Source organism: Rhinolophus hipposideros, assembly GCF_964194185.1.
Source record: "Rhinolophus hipposideros genome assembly, chromosome: 2".
NCBI classification, from domain to species: Eukaryota; Metazoa; Chordata; class Mammalia; order Chiroptera; family Rhinolophidae; genus Rhinolophus; species Rhinolophus hipposideros.
In genome coordinates this window covers 52,880,328-52,905,443 of record NC_138048.1, presented here as the reverse complement: position 1 = coordinate 52,905,443, position 25,116 = coordinate 52,880,328, and the positions used below count along the sequence as shown (strand labels likewise).

The 25,116-nt window shown below is 34.8% G+C and overlaps 1 protein-coding gene across 1 annotated transcript; it reads right to left on the bottom strand.

The window, feature by feature from the left end:
* Nucleotides 1–1,413: 1,413 nt before the first annotated feature.
* On the bottom strand, nucleotides 1,414–24,515 carry PPP1R2 (protein phosphatase 1 regulatory inhibitor subunit 2). Its single transcript, XM_081063159.1, has 6 exons — nucleotides 24,066–24,515; nucleotides 12,690–12,797; nucleotides 10,368–10,445; nucleotides 9,743–9,837; nucleotides 4,915–5,082; nucleotides 1,414–2,934 (listed from the first exon to the last, which is right to left on the bottom strand). Exons 1-6 carry the CDS (start codon nucleotides 24,185–24,187, stop codon nucleotides 2,888–2,890), a joined length of 618 nt encoding a protein of 205 aa, XP_080919285.1. The 5' UTR covers nucleotides 24,188–24,515; the 3' UTR covers nucleotides 1,414–2,887.
* Between the last annotated feature and the right edge of the window lie 601 nt (nucleotides 24,516–25,116).

Sequence of the window (25,116 nt, the reverse complement as noted above, 5' to 3'; positions counted from 1 at the left end):
TTGAGATATTTCTAAATGGTATATAACTCTCAAAATAAAATAATTTCTGAATTTTCATATTAAAATAAAAAACAAAAACTTAAACACATAAAAAAGTTACTCCTAAAACATAAGATGTGTATCAATAATCCAAATAAAGTTTATCTGTAACGCACAACTTCTAAAATGAGAGAATTTTCTCTATCTAAAATAGATCTGGAATTGAACCCTATAATTAAGCATGGATGAGACACTGAGACCAAATAACTTGGCCAAGACCATTTTCCTCATTTATAAAGCACTGATAAGAATAACTGCTTTACATGGTTGGCTTCAAGATTATAAATTAGATATCTAGCAAAATGCTGGACAAGAGTAAATAAAAGGTTCCCAATAAATTGTATCTCGTTATCATTTCTATCACAGCTAAACAAACTACACAATGTCGTCCCAGATCGTCTGCTGGTATCTGGAACACATGGCCAATGGAACATGATCCTGAGAGAGCTAGGTAACAAGAAAGTAACATCCACAGACAGGCAATTATCGTTATTACTATATTTATTACAATGTTTAGTGTACCTATTTAAAAGGAAAAATGTAAACAAAAGTCTAGGGGAAAAACGGCACTTTGCTTTAATTTTCAATTTAAAGCTATTCTTATTTTAACAATCTATTCATACAATTATATGTCTCAGATGTTAAAGAACTTCACTGCTGAATTTCAGACTGAAAACACATGAATAGAAAAGATGACACCAAAAGAGTTAAGCGGAGGAAGTGATATCAATTAAAAAGTTGAACGTAAAATCTACCGTGGCTAGGCTAGAACTGAATTGACAGAAAATCCAACTTGAATCATAAAGGTTCATTTCTTCTCGTCCAATACGATGTCACGTAGGAATTCATGACTTGATGAAAAGTTTTACTCAGTTATATTCGACTACGTAAAATCCCACTGAGCATGCTATTTTCCATGTCTTACTCCCCTGAGATAACTACACTTCCTAAAACGAGGAATGAGTTTGCCTGGCCTATGATTGAAGTTTCAAGAAAGTTTGTAGAAAACACCAAAACAATCAGTTGTGAAAACACCAACCAATTAGTTGAATCGGTTTTCTTCACTGTACAGCAGCTATTTCTACAAATAAAGAGTATGTGGATACTTTCTAAGAACTCAAAATGAGAAAACCAAAAACAGAGGTCTGTGTGCATGAACATATGGATACACATATGAATACAAAACCCCCCAAGCGGGTTTAAACAGGTAAGAATACCTCAACATTCTAAATTCAAGAAGCAGAAATAAACACTGTTTTGTGATATTACTAGCTAACATGTTTTAATTAGAATACTATACCTGCAGTTCAGAAGGGCTTTGATTGGATCCCATTTAAAAAAGACATTCAAAATAATAAAAACCTTCTTCTAACAGCAAAGAATTCTCCCACTTTTTATTTATTTTGACATACTGATATTTCCACAAGCTTGTAAGGAGAAGATAAGCTGTCCAATAAAAGCCATTTCATATGTACAATATATAGAAATGATTTAAAAAGTCTGTTCATATAATGGATTCTTTGGGTACTAAAAAAAAATTAAGATACAAATAATTGACTAGAAATGAAGCTATCACTAAACCAAGATACACAAGAACTGCACTGCCTTTCAGGAAAAAAAATCTCAATCTTACTGTGTTAGAAGAATAAAGTACATTTGTCATAGTATACATTATCATATTCCCTTAAAGCAGGGAATAAAGTTTTTAAATTAAAAAGTGTTCAGGATTACTTCTGTTTGTACATTCAGGAACTATCATCATATCACTGGTTACACACAATTCTCTCATCATGCAAAAAAACCTGTTGTTTCCTAAGGTCTAATTAAGTCAAACAAGAAACTAGTAATAGCAATTTAATTAGCAAGCTATAAATCAGAGTAGAAATTCTGCAGTTGAATTGCATTTTCTCTCTATAGTACTGCTGCTATTCAATTTATTTTTTCCATGTATTAGAAGAAAAAATAGGCATTGACAGTCAAAATAAGATTTTCACTGTTGCAGCAAATGAAAGAATATGTGAGAGAAGGAAGAGTTCCTAATGTCATGATAATCTTTATGATCCTTTAATAAAGGTAAAGGATTGTGTGCATATGTGGAACAGAGTAAGAAATAAAGGCAGGTGGTTAAGATAGGTATATAAAGGGAATGCTGAGACTATATTAGAATTATATTTATTTAAAAAACTGATCTGAAGTCTGCCCATCAAGTGTACAAAAAAAAAGCAAACATTAGTGCAAGTTTAACCTGATAATTTGTGAAAAAAGCTAGTTCTGGTGAGAAAAAGTTCTATCCTTTCCTTGTAAACATAACGAAACTCAAAAAGAATTTTAAAGGTAGTAGGCCAGAAAATGCTAATAGTAACTCTTACAATCCTTTTCAATTAAACAGACAATCCAAGTTGAAGACGTGTGTTAAGACTTTTCAGACCGAATATTTATGACTAGTAATCTGTTATTCCAATTGGATGTCGATTAAAAACAAAAATTTGTAAGAGCTGTCACATCTAGAAGTGAAGAAAATAAATTAGATCCCTTTCCCATCCCCAAGATATTGTTTAACCTCTAAAGCATAAAAAGCTATATATCTTACACAAATTAACCAGTGTTCTTACAAAAGTAATGCAGTTTTGGACTGATAGTATGCTGTATTTGTAGTGAAGTACTAGGCACAAGAATATATGTATCAATTAGGCATTTTCAGTCTAATTAGTCTAAAGTTATTTAATTCTTGACAACATATAATAACTGGTATGCATTTTGGTACTTATGTCATGAATTGTAGAGAACAAGAAGCAGTATAGTATAGTAACAGGGTTTGTATCTGACAATTCAGTGCTGAAAATCTCTTCTATGAACTCTGTGATTTATTTTGCAGTTGGTCACTTGTAGTAGATCCTGCAAAGATAAAAGAAAGTTAACGTAATTTTTTGTTGTATATTATAAACCTTGGAACTACCTGAGCTAAAGTTCTCTTCCACTGCCATGGATGATAAACAAATATAAAGATCTAAAAAACAATAAGGTATTCTTCTTGTAGGCAGATTAGTCTGACACGAAGAATGTGCATACTCCCGAAATATTCTAAAGAGCAGAACAGGAAAGTCTACGTGGTGATAGGACAAATAGGTTTCACGCTGAATATTTCTATGAACAAATCACAGCTGGATAGCTGACTTTATTACAATTCAAATATACAAAGGTATAAAAAGATTTGTATTTATGATATCAAAATTATAAAATATTTCTTCAGAGTCTAAACATGCCACTTTTCACAAAAACAGTAATAAAACAAATGGGAATAGACAGGGGTTGGGGTGAAGGAAGGGAATGACAATCCTGAAAAAGTAATGGGTTCCACAGAACGTGGAATTTTTTTAACAGCTGGTAAGATTTTTTAAGGAACTAAAAAGGGTAGAGGATAAATAAGGAACTTTTTTCCTTATGCCTTATTATGTAGTCTTTTCTATCCTTGTGGACTTTATGAAGCTAAGTAGAATATACTCCTATGTAAGGAGTACTTCATCTCCACTGAAGAAAAATCAGGCACTGAGCATTATCTTTAAACAAAAAAAATATATTTATGTACTAAACGTGTAAAATCTAATGTCTTACAAGTAGAGATATCAAAAGGACAGAGTTATTTTTCAAAAGCTGTGACTTAAAAAAGAAATCCCTTTAACCTTTGGCACAATGGTGCTGCTACAAATTTTCAGCGGCACATGAGGGGCATTCCCAGTGCTTGTCCAGAGTCACTAAGAATTGATGTTGAAAGTCGGAGTAGAAACTGATTAAAACTTACAACCAAAGAAACATTCACTTTGAATACATCAAAATAAATCACCAAGATGTAGGTAAATGGGAAACAGACGAATTAGGAGATAGGTAAACTAAAAATGGATAATAAATTTTAAAAGAGAAAGAAGGAGACCTATAACAATAATTACTCAAAATAAAGTTTCTTTAAGTTAAATGTAAGCTAAATAGATTATAGTGAATAAAATGGAAATGAAATGTTGTATTATGAAAACAAACTGTAAGAAAGGCTAATAGGGAATAACAGAATATACTGTAATCCTGACATAATGAGACATAGTAGCCATCGGTTTCTATCATGAAATCACTCATATTTCATATAGGCTCACCAAAATAATAATATTTAACAATTATTTATTTCCCTAAGACTTAGCCATCTAAGGCACAACAAATAAAGCAAGTTACCTCTCCACTAAAAAGTATCAGTTTGCAAGTACAAAGAGTAGGTAAATGGGCACAAAATCTGCATTAGAGGTATAGAAAATTCACCCTCACTGAATACCAAAATAATAGTTTATTAAAAATAAATAAAATCTATTTTCTATGACTGACCAACAGTTGGTGGGCTGCAGGGGTAAGTTGTCTGAGACTTAGAAAAACAAAACAAAAATAAAAATCAGCGAAATAACTTGTCAATCCAATGGTGAAAAGAATCAACACTGGAGAGATATGATTAACTTTGTACCCGAAAGGGTGTTAAAACAGATCTTCCATATTAAAAACAGGTTTCTTTTTAAAAGTTTCAACTTTAATTTATATTATAGCAGATAAAACAGGATTTAAAACATTAAAAACAAAATATAGCTTAATAAAAAGACAAACATCACTGCTTCAAGTCAAGTCAACCAAAAACACAGCCATATAACATGTGGTTTTAAATCAACTCTGGGCATAAAAACCTTATTTTGAAACTGGCCACAGGGGTTGAAATTTAAGAAACTTCTGGCATAAGTGAATCAGCAAAATATTCTGAGGTTCTTCAAAAATTTAAAGCAAAATAAAGTATATTACTTAGGCACAAAGGATCACAAGATTCTCAATGATATTTCGGAACCATCTAACCTTGATTTGATTCTTCCGTATTCATGCGTTCTCCAGCGGCAGTCTCTGACATTTCTTCATCTTCCTCATCTTCATTTAGGTCTTTTGAAATTAATTGCCTAGCTAATTTAATATTCAGTCCTTCATTGTAGTGGAGCTTCCGTTTCATTTCAAACTGTCGCTTTTTTTCTATAAGATAACAAAAAATAGGTTTCGGAAGTCTTTAGCTCAAGGACTAGCAAACTACAGCCTGTGTCTGTTGGTAAGTAAAGTATTATTGGAACACAGTCATGCTCATTTGTTCTTGTAATGCTTAAGGTCGCTTTTGTGCTCAATGGCAGAGTGGAGCAGTTGTAATAGAGACCATATGGCCCACAAAACCTAAGAAATTTACTGTCTGGTCCTTCACAGAAAAAGTTTGTTAACCTCTGCTTTAGATGGTTTAAGTACATCTTAATTGGATTACAGGACTAAAGCCATTAGTCATATTTGTGAAGAAAAAAATCTCCAGAAAGAGTTGAATGGGAGGAAAAAGCAAGCTGTGACATACATACATATACAGAAAGAGTACCAATTGATAAGTATTATATACAAATCTGATGTACAAAGCCCATATGTATGTGCATGCATACGCACACTGAGAAAATAAGACTCAACAATTAACAGTGGTTAATTCTGGGTGAAGGAACTATGGGATAATTTTAATATTTTCAAGTTTTCTATTTTTTATTATTTTTTGAATCTGGGAACAGTGTGTATTTCCAGGACTTTTACTGGGGAGCAGTGTGTTTTTCCTAGGACCCATCAGCTCCAAGTTAAGTCGTTGTGCTTTCAATCTTAGTAGTGGAGGGCGCAGCTCACCATCCCTTGTGGGAGTCGAACCAGTAACCTTGTGGTTGAGAGCACGCACTCTAACCAACTGAGCCACCGGATGCCCCAAGTTTTCTATTTTTATAATTAAGGAAAAATTCCTTTAAAAAAATTCTTATGATTCATTAAGAATTGCTATGATTTAAAACATTGCTGGCTAAAAACATAACTTCATTGCCAAAGTAATTTTAAGAAAAACCTGTTATAAGGAATACTGAAGTAATTCTAGACTATTCTTTCATTTATAGTCTTCACCATAGAAACATTAAACTAGCAGCAAATCAACACAGCTGTTCATATTTTATTAATAGCATTTTAAAGATCAACTATTTATGAAGAAATAATTATAAGATTTTAAAATTTCTTAGACCAGTAAATTAAAAAACACAAAAAGAGTGGTTGATATAAAATTGTCACCTGTTTATTTTGTCAAACAGGAACATTAAAATTCATTCACCATAGTTTTATTATGGTATTCCTAAAAATATTTTAATGCCAAAAAAGCATAGAGAAATAGAAATCTCTCAGAATAAGGCTATTGAAAGTACTTTTTCAGTGTCCCCTAATTCCCACTAAATTTTTATCATTATCTATACTTAAACTTGTGTTTTAAAAACAGGCATTTACAGTTCACCTCACTACTCACCAATCACTTTTCAAAAAAGTTCTGAGACCAACATCCATTTCAGCATCCCATAAGCATTCTTTTGAAAATACCAAGATGACCAGGCATCTTCTTCTTTACATATGAAAGTACTTTTGTGATTAGTTTTACTCTTTGACAGTACCATATTGTAGATAGAAGTGAAATTTTTTTAAAAAGAGACCAATAAAAAGACCAAATCCTCATGATTAAAATTTTAGTTATGTCTTTCAAGTATTCAGATGATGTACAAGACAATATTAAAACAAAAAAAAATGGTTCTAATTGCCTCCAATACGAGATCAATTTACTAAAAAGGTTAACACTTTTACTTACTACAAAGTATCACAAGTTCATGATAGAAACTTAAAATCGCTCTTAATTTCTTCACTCAAAAATTACCATTAATATTTTGACTCTAAGACTTTTTCCTAAAAATTTTCGTAACAAATACATTGTTGTATATGTTGTTCTTTTCACTTACTATCTAGTTAGAATGACCACTAAATCCCAGCATGTCCAGGAAGTACCAGTTTATGCCTACTGTCTGATGGAACTATAATAGTGACCCTTTCTTTCAATCTTAAAATGATCCAGAGTTTAGACAACAAAATATATAAAGACATAGTAAAATTCTGTGTACATAGATTTATATAATTTTAAAATGGTTATAAAATATTGTTATAATTTAATCTCCTATTCTTGGGCAAAGATTTCTGAATTCTCCTTTTCATTTTCAATGTTTTTATGATGTAATACACATACATTTTTGTTCATTTGTTCTCTTATTTTCTCATTATTAACTATGGTTTTTCAAACTGCCTCATGACTCTTTAGTGAGTCACAACCAACATTTTTAAAAAGTGAAATAAAACAGAATAAACTGAAACACACCACATAAAAGTGAGTATACTTATATAATTTTTCTATTTGTAATTTTATATACAAGTATACATATATATTGAGTGGGATATGGTCAAAAGTGTTTTAAAACACTGGAATTAAACCCCTGGAAACTGAATTGCTAGATCAAAGGATGTCATTTCAAAAAAAAAAAAAGTTTTTGGCTCATGTATTGCCATACTGCACTGCAGAAAAGCCAAACCACTTGTCATGCCAACCAACAGTGTATGAGCCACCTATTTCTCCACATTCACACCAAAATAGAAATTGTCATTCTTTTAAATCTTGGTTGACCTGAAAGGAAAGAAAGCTACCATATGATACTGTTTTAATTTGCAGTTTCTTATTCCTAGGAGCTGATATTACAGTATTTCTCTTTTGTGAATCATATTTATAGTCTAAGAAAATTATTTCTTTTTAATTCTAAGAGACATTGAACTTGGTTTTGCTTGTTATAGTATTATAGTTTGGAATACTCAAAATTTACTACATATTTAAAAACATGCAATGTATTCATTTCATAAAAAGCTGCTAATACAAGTGGTCTCAATCTTGTTTGAATATTTATATTCCTTTTATTTATAATCCTTATATTGTAGAACATAGTGCAAGCAGTACAAGAACATTCAGGTTTCAGGCCCAGCTCTAATAATCATCAACTTACCATGTGGACTAGACAAGTAAATTGTCCTTTTTACATTTTCTTTTACTATTTTACAAATGATATAATGGAGAATATACCAATTATTTTAAGTTATTTACAGTTAATATTTACTCAGCACTTACAATATGCCAAGAACCAGTGCTAAGTGCTTTAAATTCTTTATCTAATTTAATACTCACCAATGACTCTAAATATTATTATAGTTCCCAATTTAGAAATGAGGAAACGAGGCTCAGAGAAATTAAACAAATTAGACAAATGACATACTTGGAGTTCAGACTTAGATCTGTCTGACTATAGCCAATATCTTAACTGTTATGCTATCAGTTATAGGGTAATTTTTTCTAAGAATTTGTCAATAGACAAGGATTTTCAGACATGTAATTTGTTTAAAAGCAATAAACATCTATACATAAGCATCAGTAACTCTACTAGTGGGAACAGACCTTGTGAAATTGTAACTAGTCAATGGTTCCCCCTGCTGGCTAATTCATGGAATTACAATTAGAGGAAAACCCCTTAATGAACATTGTCAATATAGATTAGTAATAAATTCCCTGTTCTCAATAGATCACATTTTACAGAAAAATGAAGAATCAAGCCCTAGACACAATTTCAGTTTGAATCCCTTTTCAAAGGCTTTTTGGGGGTATACTCTGGTAAAATAAGTCAGGAAGTCACTTATGGTAAAAGAGATATAATACAATTTGAGATTATGCTAAATGTAAAATTTCTCTCTTGTACAACAATTAGGCTCAGACCATCACAGTTTCATTGAATAAGCTGTATTCTGAAGACAATAGGAAGGACTAGCAAATTATACCTTAGCAGCTACATATGACAAAGATTCTGACAGTTAACTTAGCAAATATTCGGAATCCTAGTTCTCAAGTTTCTGAACTACTTTACAGTACAGGTAGTCCCCACATTTCAAGGCTTCAAGTACACTACTACTTTCTTTTCTTTCTTTTTCTGTGAGGATGTGTGTGTTTTTCTTGCATCTTTTTTCCCTACTTATAGACTTGGTTTTTCCTTTTAAAAATAGTTGAAAATAAACTATGTAAACAATTTTTAACTCCTAAGATGATTTTATATTCGAATGGTTCAAAAAGCATAAAAAGCAACAAGGTGAAATATCTTCCTTCTCTCCTTACCTCCATAGATAACTGCTGTTACTTGTAAAAACTGAAACCATGAGTAGATAGCAATGCCTTAACCGTCTATGTGCTGTAAGGGCTACGAGGGCCTCTTCCATCCTTGTTGAGAGGCTATCTTTACTCCTTCCTATGACACAACTGGTCTTTGTTTGATGGGACCTAATAAAAATTTTCACACTATGTCTGACGATCTTGGTTCACTTGTTACATTTTAACAGTCTTAAAACAGAAAAGGCACAAGCAAATGGGAAATTAGCTTTTACTTCTATCCCCTTTAAAACTATCCACTCAATGACTTTAAAAGCATTAATTTAATAAGTATTTACTGAGTTATTTACTCTATACCAGGCTCTAAAAAAAGGTACAAAGACAGAAACACTAATAATTACTTTAAAGATGGTACTATTTCCCCAAATTCTTGAAATCAGGGGGAGAAAAGCTGTTTTATAATACATTCACACAAGTAGAATCTGAATTTTAAAATGTTGCTCCCTAACTTCCCACCAAACCACTAACCCAAAAAGGAAAACCATTTGACAACCTTCCAAATAATGATTCATTTTAGCAAAACTTATTAGCATAATGGTGAAAGTGGAAAAGGAAATAAACTACCTTGTTCTTCAGGTGACAGATCACTGTCCTCATCTTCACTGCTTTCTTGTTCTTGAACCCGATACTTTGGCTCTGAGCCTTCAGCAGCAGCTAATCTAAACAACAATCATTTAAAAAAAATCAACACTGTAATATTCTTCTATTAGTTAGGTGACTTCTTCAACTTTTAACTCTCATAAAAACATTTGAAGATCATTAATATACTATCTATCACATGGTAAGGAAATAAAAAAGAGAGCAGGCATAGGTGTAGAAATCAATAAACAACAAGAAAAGTGGAAGGTGACAAGTCAACAAACAGCAAAGGAATAGAGGTTTTTTGGTTTGGAATTTATTAATTTTTGCCCTTCTCACTTCCATTTTCAAAACCCAGGAGGCAGGATATTAAAAAACAAAACAAAACAAAACCTCACAAGGAACTGACACAGAGAATCTGCATACTAGGCTCTGATACTTTAATCTTTCTGCCACCTGCATACCTTGATTTTAATTTACAAACAAGACTGTAAAGGTTATGAAAAAACATGCTTTTTATTTATACTTGTACAAATAAAGTAAAATGCCTTTAACTCTGCACAATTAAAAAGAGCCTAAGTGCAAATGCTTTATGGTCATCAGTACTTACTTCTTAGCTAACATATCTGCGGTTAGGGCTTCAGTGGTTTCTGAATCACTCAATGCATCTTCATCATCACCTACCATACTGGGATGACAAGCAGATTATAATTAATTAATACCACAACTATAATTTTTCAAGCAGAAAAACAAGGTAAACATAATAAATCTATTGCCTTAGTTAAAATATAAACATATTTAAAGCTCTGTTGTCATCTTTGAAATTTAATTTTAGTTTCTATTCAATGCAAATATTTAAAAGTGTAGTACCAACCAAGAAAAGCCTTCAAATGATTTTTTAAAAATTACACTACTGTGACCATGAAGATAAATACTGAAAACTTGAATCATCTGAAAAAATAAAAATACTTTCATTATTCCACTTTCATTATTGTTGAAGGGAACAAATAATGCAAAAAAAACAAAAATCCCATCTGGTTTTAGAAGATGTATTGGTACATCATCCTCAAGATAGAGAAAAATGATCTACGTAGACATAGGTTAGGTAAAAATAACAAATTGGATTTTGAACTAATTAAGGAAGTTTAAAAGCTATTTAGCTTTCCCGATCTACCTCCTAATGAAAAATTTCTTCATTTAATTGTGAAAATAGGCATCTTTAATTCTCAAGACACTGGTTTATACTTTTCTTGGTTAAAGAGACAAGTCAAATAAGTGCTATAGTTTATATGATGCTGTTTTTTCCAAGGGAAGTTGAAATAAAGTAAATTACATTATTGTATATAATTAAGCAGAGCAGGGTAAAATCTATCAATTTGTAGAATTGTTCTATAGAAAATTCTAGGTTATGTTATAAAATTTACAGATGAATTATGTGTGTTTGTGTGGGTACATGTATATAAAAGCAGTAACTTTTTGTTATACTAATGTGAGATTCTTAGGTAGTATAACATGATCTTTCTATGAAAAACATCTTCTCTGTTAAATAAAATTCTTAAAAAAAAAAAAAAAAAGCCATGAAAGAAACTGGTAAAACAGAGCACTAAATTGATAAAAGCCTAGCACATATATCTGTACATACATATAGCCTCAATCACTTAGAGACCGAGTACCTTTTAGAGACTCTCAAAGGAAGAATAGGTAAGGTGAAAAGAGAAACAAAGCAACATCAAACATCTACCATTCTAATTTATTACATGTTAAATATAAAGTCTAAAAATAATGGCTACAGCTAGTTTTTTGAATCATGTTTGATCTTAAGTTTTAGGATAGTTATCTCCAACCAACAAAAATAAGTAAGGATGTCTACTACCTTTATTGAGAAGAAAGAAAGCCCTGATTTTGGCTTCTGGTAGAATAAAAGTTTTAAGCTGTTTTAAAGTATATGCTTGCAATTAGGAGAAAAACAAGGATATAAACTTCTCATAAACTGTATGTCTATTTCTTCCCTCAAGTTTATTAATATTGGAATGTTAGTATCTGTACCTCCTTATTTCATTCTTTCTTTCTACCCTTTCCACAATATTCAAGTTTATTCTTATTTTTACTATTATCAAGTTATTTCAATGTATCTTCTTCCAAAGTTTTCATCCACTGATTTAAAACAGAATTTCTTAACTCTATTTTAACAGTAACTTCTGTATTTAAGAGTATGATGTCTTACTTCAATGACAAAATACTTCAGTTCTGGAAATTTTTATTTTTTCAATATAAGTTAGGGCACAGGCTGAGTAGGGTATTTCTGGTTCTTTTACAACTCCATCTTCGCATAATGCTTATTGGTGCATTATTTTTGTCTTTATATGAATCACTGCCACACACTATTATTTTAAAATTTATTTAAAAATTCTGGAAGACTCAAAACTGCCAACATTCACAATGCAATTATCTGAACTGCAATGTAATGTAAGTTCAAAAACAAGGACATCAAACTAGTAATGACAGTTGTCTTTGAATGGGTTAAAAAAGTTACTATCTGTGAAGTTATCCTTTTCTGCCAAGAGACTATATAACCCTGATTTCTACTTAGGAAGCAAACAAGCCCAATTCTCATCTTCCTTTTTATAACTAGATTATTTTAAGGAAGGCAAAAGTCACTAGCATGTGTGTATCACTAGCAGATAGAGACCACTGAGGTGCAACAAATAAACACTTACTACTACTACAAGCATAGTGTACGAAATGGATCCCATAATTTTAAAGTTACATATTACTTATATCATTACACAAAAATATGCAGTTGGGTTATTAATTAGTGCTCAATAACAAATATATAAACGAACACAAATTCAAATCAGCTGTTCTCCAGAAGTTCGTATCAAATGCAAAATGTAAACACGTCAAAAAAGGAATGATGTCTACAAAACATTACCTATGGTAAGGAGTGCTCGGTTCATCTATTTTCATTAAACCATAGTCTTTGTCTGCTGGGTGATATGTTGCCAGGATGTTCATTTCATCCCACTTCTGGGATTTCTTACTAAAATTAAAAAGAATTTTTCTTCAATGCAGTGAAAGATAAAAAATGTGCACATTTAAAATTCACAACCATCCAAATCACACATTTCAATTTCTATTTGACTGCTAACTTCTATTTTTACATCTTTCTTGGAATAGAAACTGACTTAGGGTAAAAGCCATAACTAATTACAATAAAATATCAGTAAATATTTTATAAAATAGTTAGTGCCCACATATTAAAAAACACATTATTCAGAATCTTTGCCAGGCATTCCAAACACTGTTACATTATGATATACTTAGTCTTCATCTGGTCTACAGAATCAGTAACAGCAGAAATTGAAATTTACACATCGTTTGATCTCAGTAGTTAAGGATTTTTTATCTACTATGTATTAGTTAACAGCTTGATTAAAACATAACAGTATTTCCTTGGCCTAAATTTTTCAGAGATATCCATAAAAATCAAGAGAATGAGAACATAAAACTATAGAGAAATCCTCATTAAATTCATATACCACTAAGTATTTAGGTTATAAAAAAGTAAAATTACAGCTCAGTTTTTTTTAAATCTAGAAAAGTAAGAGTTTGCTAAGAAATAGTATGTAGCAGTTCCTCTTTATCTGTGGAGAATACATTCCAAGACCCCCAATGGATGCCCGAAACTGTGGATAATACTGAACGCTATATAAGAGGTGTATACGAAGATCAAATAATACGGTAATGTTTAAATAAAGTAAAAAAATTATTACAGTCAAACACACACTGCCATTAATTCCCCTCAAAATACTCCCCCCCCCCACCCGCTTTGAACACACGTATCCCATCATTCTTGCCACTTTCTGAAGCAGTTCTCAAACTCCTCTTTCATGAGTGTCTTTAGTTGTGCTGTCGTGGCTGCCTCATGTCCTGAAACATTTTGACTTTAGGGAAGAGCCAGAAGTCACATGGTACCAGATTTAGTGAATACGGTGGATGAGGACACATCGTAATGTTTTTATTTGACAGAAATTGACATACCAGAAGCGATGTGTGACATGGAGCGTTGTCATGATGGAGGATAATCTACGGCACACTTTAAAACACACCTCTCAACCGTAGCTCACACCCGACTCACACCAAACAAGCTGAATGAAACACACTGTTACTAAGGTTCAATGCACCACTTCCCGTATTGAAGATCCCTGCCTTTCTGTTGGATGGCACTCAGCAGCAGCATTCACTGTATATTTTGATCACAATGGGAAGGCTCTGGGTCACACATCGCTTCTGGTACAGCAATTTCTATCCAACAAAAACATAACAGCGTGTCCTCATCCACCTTATCCACCAAATCTGGCACTGCATGACTTCTGGTTCTTCCCCAAAGTCAAAATGACCACAAAAGGTAAATGTTTTGAATCAATTCTGGACACTGAGGCAGCCACGACAGTGCAACCAAAGACACTCACGAAAAAGGACTTCCAGAAATGCTTCAGAAAGTGGCAAGAACAAGTGTGTTCAAAGCAAGAGGGAGTATTTTGAGGGGGATTAATGGCAATGTATCTTTTACTGTAATAATTTTTTAAAAATTTAAACATTCACTGTATTTTTATCATATCTCATACTATGTTTTTTCCTATACATACATACCTATGATAAATTTTAATTTATAAATTAGGCACAGTAAAAGATTAACAATAAAACAGCACAATTATATAATATACTGTGATAGAAGTTATGTGAATGTGGTCTCTCAAAACATCTTATTGTACTCACCCTTATGATGTGAGGTGAAGTGAATGACATAGACGTTGTGACACAGCTTTAGGCTATTATATAAGGATTACTTGAACAAAAGCACTGTGATACTGGCAGTCCATCTGATAGCCAAACAGCTACTAAGTAACTAATGGGCAGGTAGTGTATACAGTGTAGATACACTGGAAAAAGGGATGATTCACACCAAGATTTCATCACACTACTCAGAATGGTGTGCAATTTAAAACTTATGAATTGTTTATTTCTGGAATTTTCCATTTAGTATTTTTGGACTGTGGGTAACTAAAACTGTGGAAAGCAAAACCACGGATAAGAGGGGACTACTGTACTTAGACCACATGGGATAAATCTTCTTAAGAGAAATAGAAATGTTTTAGAAGTGTTTTATGAACATACATTAATATTCATTCAACAAAATATTTGTACAACTACTGAAGTGCTCAATAATTAAATGCCTTAATTACAAATCCTTATCTACTCATTAAAAAAGACATCAAAGACCTCTCTGCCAGACAACTTCCTTCCAAGCCTTCCCTTGTTTTATTAAGAGGCGAAGTCTGGCCCAGACATATACTCCACAGGTGACTGAGACTACAACTCCCAATGCCCTCCCCTCCCCTCCCAAATAGTCAGAAGTTGCCTAATGTCTCTTCACCATAAAATAGTCAAAATCTTAAAAGCTTACAAGAGGCAAAAAATTAAGATATATAGGTCATAAACACAGAAATAATATTTCTTCTTTAAAGAACTGCTTTTTTATTCATTCAGCATGGAACTCACCTGAATTTTCAACCAATCATATTTAAATGTTGCTAGTATTAAAAAAAAATTGATTGAAATAGACTAGGTAAATAGACCTTGCTTTACAATACTGATTTCTTTAGATGCCTAGTTTCTGATTATCTACGATAGTAATAGTTGGTCTTGTGGCAGTAGAAAAACAACAGAAACTTGACTGGGAGGTAGATGTTTAAGGTTCAAGTTCCAGTTGCACTTCACTAGTCCTGTGACTATAGGCAAGTCCAACAAACATCCTCTCTTGGCCTACATTTACTCTATATTGAAATTATAATAAAATGGAGTTTTAATAAGTCTTTTCCCCTCCCCTTCTTCCGCCTCCCCCCCATTCCGGTCCAAACCGTTGTTTCTCAGTCTAGTTGTGTAGGACACAGCTCCCTGGCCCATGCTGGTATTATGAGGCAGTCAGTTGCCAGTCAGCCACTCACAGAAGCTCACAGCAACTCTCGCTGGCTGCCTGCCACTCATGTTGGCCACCCTGTGCTCATAGCAGCACACAACTGCGCAGCAGCCCAGGGCAGCTCAGGCCGACCTCTGGCTGCTCACGGCAGCCCAGCTCCAGCGAAAGCCATTGTTCACAGTCTTAACTGTAGAGGGCAAGCTCACTGGCCCATTTGGGAATTGAAACAGCTCCCTAGGAGTTAGGAGCACGGCGCTCCAACCACCTGAGCCACCTGGCTGGCCTACAGTCTTTCTTATGATACAGAATTGTTGAGAAAATCAAATGAAATAATGTCAATGAAACCAAATTATAAAACCACCAAACAAATATGAGTTTTTATGATTTTAAAATCTAGAGTTTGGGGTTAAAAATCCTAAAACTATCACTTAGCACTGTAGAGAACGGTTTGTGATAAGGCATTCTGAAAAGATACTTAAATTGCTTTTGTACTGAATGTTTTCTACCTTTGCCCTGCAAGACTCAAAATTTAAATGATTTTGAAATATTTAAGATCTGCCACAGAATGAGTTTTTCTAAAAAGCAATCAGTTTTCTATTTGACTAAATCTAGTTTCAGACATTTTATTTTGCAAAATAGTTCTATTATCTACAAATTTCTATAAATTTAGAAAGCAAATGATTAGGTTTGCTCAGTCATATTCTATATAAGAAAACGCACAATGAAAAGATAGGTAAAGGGGCCGGCCCGGTGGCTCAGGTCTCCATGCTCCTGACTCCGAAGGCTGCCGGTTCGATTCCCATATGGGCCAGTGGGCTCTCAACCACAAAGTTGCCAGTTCAATTTCTCCAGTCCCGCAAGGGATGGTGGGCTCCGCCCCCTGCGGCTAGCGATGGCAACTGGCCCTGGAGCTGAGCTGCGCCCTCCACAACTAAGATTGAAAGGACAACAACTTGTCTTTGAAAAAAGTCCTAGAAGTACACACTGTTCCCCAATAAAGTCCTGTTCCCCTTCCCCAATAAAATCTTAAAAAAAAAAAAAGAATATACATATATATATATTCTTTAGAAGTATATATATATACTTCTAAAGATTAAGATAGCAGAATTGATTGTGAAACTTCTAATTAGAAGGATAATGAAAGAAATGCATTCCAGTTTTAAGAAAGGTAGATTCATTTTGTGAAGAAAGCAATTAATAAAAGAAGGGAGGCCCATGATCTGGTAACTAAATGTTTCCTCCTGATAGATAATGTCTCTGAAATGACAGCCAGAGTTAAGTCCAAGTCAGAAACAGAAAAGCAGAGGTCAAAGTTTCATAAAACCTATATTAATACACAGCCCAATTAAGATTTCCTGTTAAAGATACTGTAAAAGAAAACTAGCATATCTCTATTTGTATAAAGCTTAAAAGCAGGTGAAACAAATATGTGTAGGGATGTATACTTAAAATGATTTCCCAGTTTGTTTGCCATAAAAGTCAGGATAACGGTTATGTTGGAGGGAGGAAGAAGGAGAATGATAGGAAAGGGCAGGAAACATTTCTGAGGTAATGGAAACATTCCTTTTCTTGACCAGGATGGTGGTTACAGAAGTGTTTGCTTTACAATAATTTCTTAAGCTGTGAAATTACATTTAATATAATTTTCTGTATGTGTATTACATTACAATAAATATTTAAGAAATAAACACACATTAATGACCTTGTTGGGTGCTTCCTAATCTCAAAGTAAAACAAGTTATTTCCTAAATGATGTTAACAAAATTAAATTAAAAATGACAATTTATCATCATTACTGCTTATGACAGAATAAAGACAACGGACCTTTGGAGTTTAAAAGATATCTCTAATAGGGGGAGTGGAGAAAACCAAATACCTTGTAAATCTGTTTTGTGAGCTAATGCTAGAAGAAAAAGAATGGTAGGATACAAGCAGAAATGCCTTTTTCTTAAAATTAGGAATTTAAAAATCACAATCCCATCACCTGAACCCATTAACAATTTTGATTTCTGCATATTCTTTCTTTTCTGTATATAGATGAAAAAAACATAAGCTATCAATATATATATAACATAGTATGTATATATAAAACAATTCATACAGTATTTATAAAAATACACATACTGATAGCTTTCACATCAGTATATGTATTTTATCATAATAAGCTGCTTGTATTTTCTAGTCCTTACCTTTCCAATAACTACATAATATTCAATAATACATTATTCACCTTGAATCCAAGATTTTCTATTTAAAATAAAGCAGAAATGAACATATTTGTGCATATCCTATTCAATGATATTTTTAGGATAATTTGCTAGGATAGGCATATCTGGGTTAAAATTTATCAAGAGCTTTATAGTTCACTCCATGCTGCGACATAGCTTTTTAAAAAGAGGACTATTTGTAATGTCCCCAAATATTACCAAAACTTTGCCAGGATTGTGTGTGTGTGTGTGTGTGTTTTCCACCTGAACAGGTATAAATTAGTATTTAAAAGTTGTGTGTTTCTTTGCTTATTACCTAATAAATAATATGAAAAAAATACTTATTTTACTTTTCTTGTATGAATTATGTTTACATCCTTTGCCTATTTATTGGAAACCTCATAAATTTGTAAGAAGGTTTAACTCACATTATATGTAACCAAAATTTATCTATAAGATATAAACCACATTATATATAACCCAAGTTTTTCTCAGTTTGTTTGCCATTTACTTTCCACCATAAACAGAATTAAAGTTTTTTTATATATTCAAATCTTCACTACTTCAACACAATACTAAGAGAAAAGGAAGTTCTTAGAATTATTCAGATGCAAAGAATTTAACAATATCTTGCAAAAACATGAATTTAAATAAGGATAAAAAACAATAGGCTCCAAAGAATGCTAGAATTCTTAGGTGGAAAGTAGTGAAGTAAAGGAAACTGTCAGCAGAGTACACTGGATATGGAAATTAGCATCTCTAAAGTTTTGGTAGAATTAACATTAGTTGTAGAGTAACAAAACCCAAAGGAGTGAATTTGAGTTTAATCCCAACACTATAAGGAACTGTTCCTGTGACCTTTGGGTCATTATGTCCACTTAAAAAAAACAGGGCCACCATCAATTAGATTGCAGATCTGTTGTGAGGGTGAAAGCACCTGTTGGTTTCAGTTTCCTCCCTCACTATGAATGACTGGTTTTCCAGCAGCCTCAATCTGGTCCAGAAAGCTACTGCTTCTCACTTTCACTTTGATAGCTCATATGATGCCATCTCAAAGACCTGCTTATACTTCCTTTTTTTTCCTTTCTTAAATATTTTTTTAATTGGAGAATATTGGGGAACAGTGTGCTTTTCCAGGGTCCATCTGCTCCAAGTTGTTGTTGTCCTTCAATCTAGTTGTGGAGGGCAAAGCTCAGCTCTAAGTCCAGTCGCCATTTTCAACATTAGTTGCAGAGGGCGCAGCCCATCATCCCATGTGGGAATTAAACCAGCAACCTTGTTAAGAAGTCACGCTCTAACCAACTGAGCCATTCGGCCACCCCTACTCATACTTTTTGTTGCCTGTGATTTGCTCATCTGATAGTTTTAGCCATGCTTGGAGTGGAAAGCAGGATTTTGCTTCAAGATGTTAAACTTCAACTGCGCTTTTCAAGAAATGATTCTTTCTTTAAATGAAGATTTAACTTAAGTGGGTTGACAAAGTACAAGACTTCCAAACTTGACACATTTAACAAATGCAATTAGTAAACAAAACATCACTTTTGGAAAATTTTACTCAGTGAGCCTTTGACTATATGCCATATCCCTTTATAGACAGAAAAAGACAAAGTTGAAGCATGCTTATATAAAATTATATTAAAGGAAATTAATTCAAGCACAGTATTTTCAAGCAGAATTTGCCTACATTACCTAAGACTATAGAATCTGAATTGAACACAGTGATTCCAAAGCATATTGTGTAATACAATACACTGAGATATGGGAAAAATTAGACTTTTATATTTATTTCCTAGACTAACATTTGAGGGGGACGTACTGGGTTAAATACTTTACATTTACTAACCTATTTAATAGTTAAACTAGGTTATAATGAATAACACACTGGAAATCACAGAACTAATAAGCAGACAGGACCCGAACCCAGGCAATCTGGTCCCTGATTAATCACTAGCCTAGACATTTCTCACATGATAGCTTTAGTAACATTCAATATACTTTCAACAATTCCAAAAGCACGTTTTTCTCATTTTAGTATCTCTGAAAACAGTATCTTAAAATGGATGGCATCTTGTAACTGGCAGTATTTTCTTTTCTTTCTTGGTGGTACATAAAATCATGGTACAGCTTAGAATTAATGGTGTCTTGTTTTTAATAAAATGCACATACTAACTCACAAAATGTGTTACATTAGACTTTCATGAGTTATGTACTATATTCAAGATATCCTGAAAGAATGGAAATTCCCCAATCATAGGCGGTAACAGTGGAGTTTATATTATTTGAATAGTGTTTTGCAATGTACTGAGATTTATCTATACCTAATTATGTGGATTTACAGATTCAATCAATTTTTAATAGTACCTGACAAATGGTACCTGAAAAAAACCATTCAATGAACAGTACAAATGCAAAGCATAAAGGGAACAATAAGAAAATAACAGCACAGATACATCAAAAAAAGATGGTCTGACAAGAACTGTATAAAAAAATTCTAAAGGCTGTATGAAATATGGCATTATATAAAGTTCACTTTAAGTGTATATTTAGCCTTGAGATATTATCTAATATATATATATATACATATATATGTATGTAGATAATAAACAAACACATTTGAAGCTTATTTGAATTTTTTCCTATTAAAAAGATGCACAATGAAAAAATTCAGAGACCACTGGAATAAGACAACTCAACTTCTGGCCTTAAAAAAAGTCCCTTGGTAACATCTCCTTTTGTTAAATAAAATGTTATGTTAAATGACATCCTCTCACAAACTGATGATGTGGGCTGAAAGTGGTATGTGCAGAAAAGGGAAACTACCGCTGCGTTTTACATGATAAAGACACCAATAAATGGTATGGTTGTTCACAGATTCTGAATTTACACATAACCTTACTTGCTAAAATTTATCTGTAACTCCAAAATCAATACTCAGAGGCACTTTCTCAGTCTCTCAAAGATATGCCCAGAGCTGGGAAAAATTTGAGTTGCCTGATGCATATTCCCAGCTGAGGTTAAAGAAGGAGAAGCTGTACCTTTTAGTTTCAGCTCTCATACTGTAACTAAGTGTTCTTTTTGCAGTCTATTTAGTATCACATTATTGCTTTTTTGTGCTCTTTGTTGGTGAATTTGATGTCAAAATGGCTCCGGAGTGTAGTGCTGAAGTGCTGTCTGGTGTTCCTAAATGCAAGGAGGCTGGAATGTGCTTTCTGGACAAAATATGTGTTAGATAAACTTCCGTTAGACAGGAGTGACAGTGCTGCTGGCCATGTGTTCAATGTTAATGAATCAACAGTATATAAAATCAGATGCCATAAACAGAAATATTAATTTTAAAAAAAGGTTATATATTGATTGGTTAATGAAAATGTGACCAAAGGCTTGCAGGAACCTGACACTGTATTTCCGCTAGGAACAATGATTCAGTATTCACTAATTCAGTGTTTGTGACTTTATAGAACATAACTACGGAGAATAACCAGAACTGACTTAGATTCCCGGTTGTTTTTATATTAATATGAGATTCTTTTGCCTTATACTCTGTGCCAACACTTAAAGTTAGACCATTACATTACACTTATTAGTTTCTGAATTTTAAGTGCATTGTAACTGAAAGAACTATTTTTCACTCCTTTTATATGAAAGGAGAAATACTGGTTGTACTTAAATAAAACATTACAAAATTTGTTTCACGCATGTTCAACTATACTTTTATTGTTTCTGTTCAAAGAGGCTCTCATAAAGTCACTAATATTGTTTGCATGAGCTGTGACATAAATACATAATAATGTATATTGTACAGTTGACCCCTTGAACAATGCTAATGTTGGGGCGCTGACTCCCCCAAAACTTAACAGCTTACCATGAACAGAAGCCTTCCTTACTGATAATATAAATAGTCAATTAACCTGTATTTTGTGCCATGTATTATACACTGTATTCTTACAGTAAACTAGAGAAAAAATATTAAGAAAATCATAAGGAAGAAAATACATTTAAAGTATTTGAAAAAACACCACACAGTTCAAATCCATGTTGCTCAAGGGTCAACTGTATTACCAATAGAATTAGTTTCTTTGCTTTAGTCATATAACACTGATCATGAAAAGCCCATCCCCTTTACGACATAATGAACTTGAACCTCAATAAATTAGGGCTTGCTAGTTCTCTTTAAAGGCAGGACTATAACTTCCTAGTCAAGTCAATCAAAGTCACCCACCGTGCAAAGGACCCCTGGTGAAATCTGCCTTGCTAGCAGCTCCTACATAAGGAGAAACCCTGTGTTGGTGAGTCAGTTTAATATAGTGGCTTTCAAGGCAGAAAAATGTGGAAATAAATGCCAGTCAATTATAGAAAGAGAGGACAACCCTATATAGGGTAGGGCCACAGGATTTTACCACAAAGCTGAAATAAGTAGAAGGAATAAGTAGAAGGAAGCAGAGGAAAATAGAAGAAAATTATAAATCACTTGGTAGCTGAACAAAAAGGAGCTCACACTAGAGAATAGCTAAATAACATAAATGCCAATGACAACCATAGTTCTGCTGAATACCTTGAAGCTACCTAAGAGCCTTCTATGGTTTGTTTTGTTTTCAAATTATCTTGGTCTTCCTCTTACAGCTAGCTATGTTCTGGTGATACTGTTTTCTTAATCTGGTGACCTTCAACCATTGACCACCCCCGACCCCCATTTCAAACGGCTTATCCCAAACAGAAAATTATGTTAAGAGAATGTAAGAGTCAAGCATCCAAAAGAGTGGGAGAGAGGGAATTGCTAACCGAACTAAGGTCCTTTCTAACCCCAAAGTCATGATTCTAAGCTGTGATCTTACTTATGTTTTCTTGAAGGTAACACAAATCCCCATAAATTTACCATTACCAAGTAGTAGCTCCGTTTATAGTCCTAAAAGGATCCTTTAAACAGGTGTGCCCTAGTTCTAATATTCTAAGTTTTCCTAAACAGCCTCGTTTTAGCTCTATGACTTTACAGATTTCAATGATAAGTTTTCTTAAGCCTTATTTCGAGAATGTAGAGTCCTTCTGGTTTCCGTATCTTACACCGAGCCCTGCAGCACCACTAACCCGGTGGCGTATTTTACACTGTGTATACTGGACGGCAACTCTTTTTCTTTGAGCATTGCACCTTAGGTACCTTTCTCATAAACACCTCCTTCTTTTTTAAAGGCTGGTACGTTGTTCCATGATACAAATGCCCCATAACGAATATTTCACACGTTTCATTAATGGGCCTTGGATTATTTCAAATTGTTTACTATTACACACAACGCTGTGGATCGACATCTTTGTACACGAGTGTACCTGCGCACAGGTCACAGCCACTAAATTATCACGGGATCGTTTTCAGTTGCCGCTTTCTGAACTATTCTGAGCTTAGACGTTATTTTACAAGAGCGAAGACCAGAAAGCACTTAAACCCTCCTTTGCAGATGCAAAAATAATCAGCAATAAGTAGTTCTCCATTAAACACACAGCCAAGACTCGGAAAATTGTGGTTTCTCTCGGGGGCAGCGATTTGACGAACCAGGACCCGAGAGAGTGAGTGTGGCGGGATGCTGTTGGTGATGCTCACGAATAAAGGAAATGACTGGAAATAAAGACAATTAGAAGAATGGAGACATTCTCTCCTTTTTTTGGAGGGGTCGCTGACGAAGCGTGAGACCCGAGCTCCCAAGCCCACGGTTCCCAAGCCAAGAAAACAATTACTGAAGAATCTGAAGAAACCACAAAAGCTTAACAGGTGAAGCCTTGAAAACTTCAATTTGATCCTTTAATGTTTCCAATATCCGAAAGTTCAGAGGTCACGGTGTATGTTTTGAAAATTACACACGCGTCGACATTTACAAAAAAAAAAAAAAAAAAAAGATACACACTTCGTAGCTCCCGCCTTCGTTAAAACCACTCCACTCCTGAGCCCGGCCGGAGGAAGGAGACCCACGCGGCGCCGGAGCCGAATCCACGCAACCGCCCTGCCCGCGCGCGCCCAGGGGTCCCGGGTCGGGGTCGGTAACGGCGGCGCGGGGCGGGCGAGGCCGCCCGGTCCGGGAAGGAGGGGCTTCCCCGCCGCCCCGGGAGGACGGCGGCCGTCCTCCGACATGCTCACCTCAGTTCTTCGTCGACACTCCTGCCGGGCTGTTCGGCCGAGGGCACCATAGAGGAAGTCGTAGAGCTCTTGTTCTTCAGGATCCCCTTGATGGGCCGGTGGGAGGCCGTCGAGGCCGCCATTGCCCGCCGCTCCGGCGGTCGGCTCAGTGTCGCTGCTTGGCGTCGGGTCCGGGAAGGAAAAGGCTGGACGCGAGCAGGGACTCGCCAGGCAGCCGCCGAGCCCGCTGGGAGCTAACGCAGCCGCACCTGCTGTCGCGAAGACCGCTACCGGCGTCGTTGTCACCAAACAACGACCCCGACGCTCTGGCGTCCGGCCCACAGCGCGCGACGGGACACTCGCGCGCCCTGGCCACCGGCACCTGATCCGCGGAGGGAAGCCGGCCTAGCTAGCGCCCCAGCGCCGGAGCGACGCCGACGCCCAAGCCAAGCAGGCCCGCCCTCTCGCGATACTAGGGCGGGGGCGGGGCGGGGGCGGGGCAAGGGCGGGGCGAGGGCGGGGCGAGGGCGGGGCGAGAACAATGCCTACCTTCTCGCCCCGCCCTCTCCTGGCCCTTTCTTGTGCTCTCCCGTAGCCGGATGGGGCCCCGGGCACCCAGGACCTGTTTTAACGAGATTTCAGAGAGGTTCCTGGCTTGCCTCTGCACAGAGTTATACATGTCTCCAAGCACTTGTCCCCGCCACCGCCTTATAAAGTCCATATTGTCATTTCTATATTTTATAGACCAGAAAACAGGCTCAAAGGTGAAACATCATTCCTTAGAAGTCTTAGCTGTCTTTCAGAGACATGATGACTTTTTTCTTCCCTTTTAACCCGCATAAAAACTTTAACTATTATAAAATCATGGAATATCAGCATCGAAATGATACTTAGAGACCTAGTATATCATAGAATATTGATTTTTCTGAAATCAGAGACCATCAGCATTGAAATCGTCTATTTTTACTATTGGAGAAATTGAAGGACAATGACCTGACCACCATTGGCACACAGCCCATTTACCGCATATGGTCATAGAACTTCAGACTCCTGTCTTCCAGTCTGGTGTTTC

What these genes read in the sequence shown, in the direction of transcription:
- PPP1R2 (XM_081063159.1), bottom strand. Translation starts at nt 24,187, where the DNA reads ATGGCGGCCTCGACGGCCTCCCACCGGCCCATCAAGGGGATCCTGAAG. An exon ending in CCGAGCACTCCTTACCATAG is followed by an intron (nt 10,446 to 12,689) that starts GTAATGTTTTGT and finishes TTGTCATCCCAG; the next exon opens with TATGGTAGGTGATGATGAAG. An exon ending in GCAGATATGTTAGCTAAGAA is followed by an intron (nt 9,838 to 10,367) that starts GTAAGTACTGAT and finishes ATTGTTGTTTAG; the next exon opens with ATTAGCTGCTGCTGAAGGCT.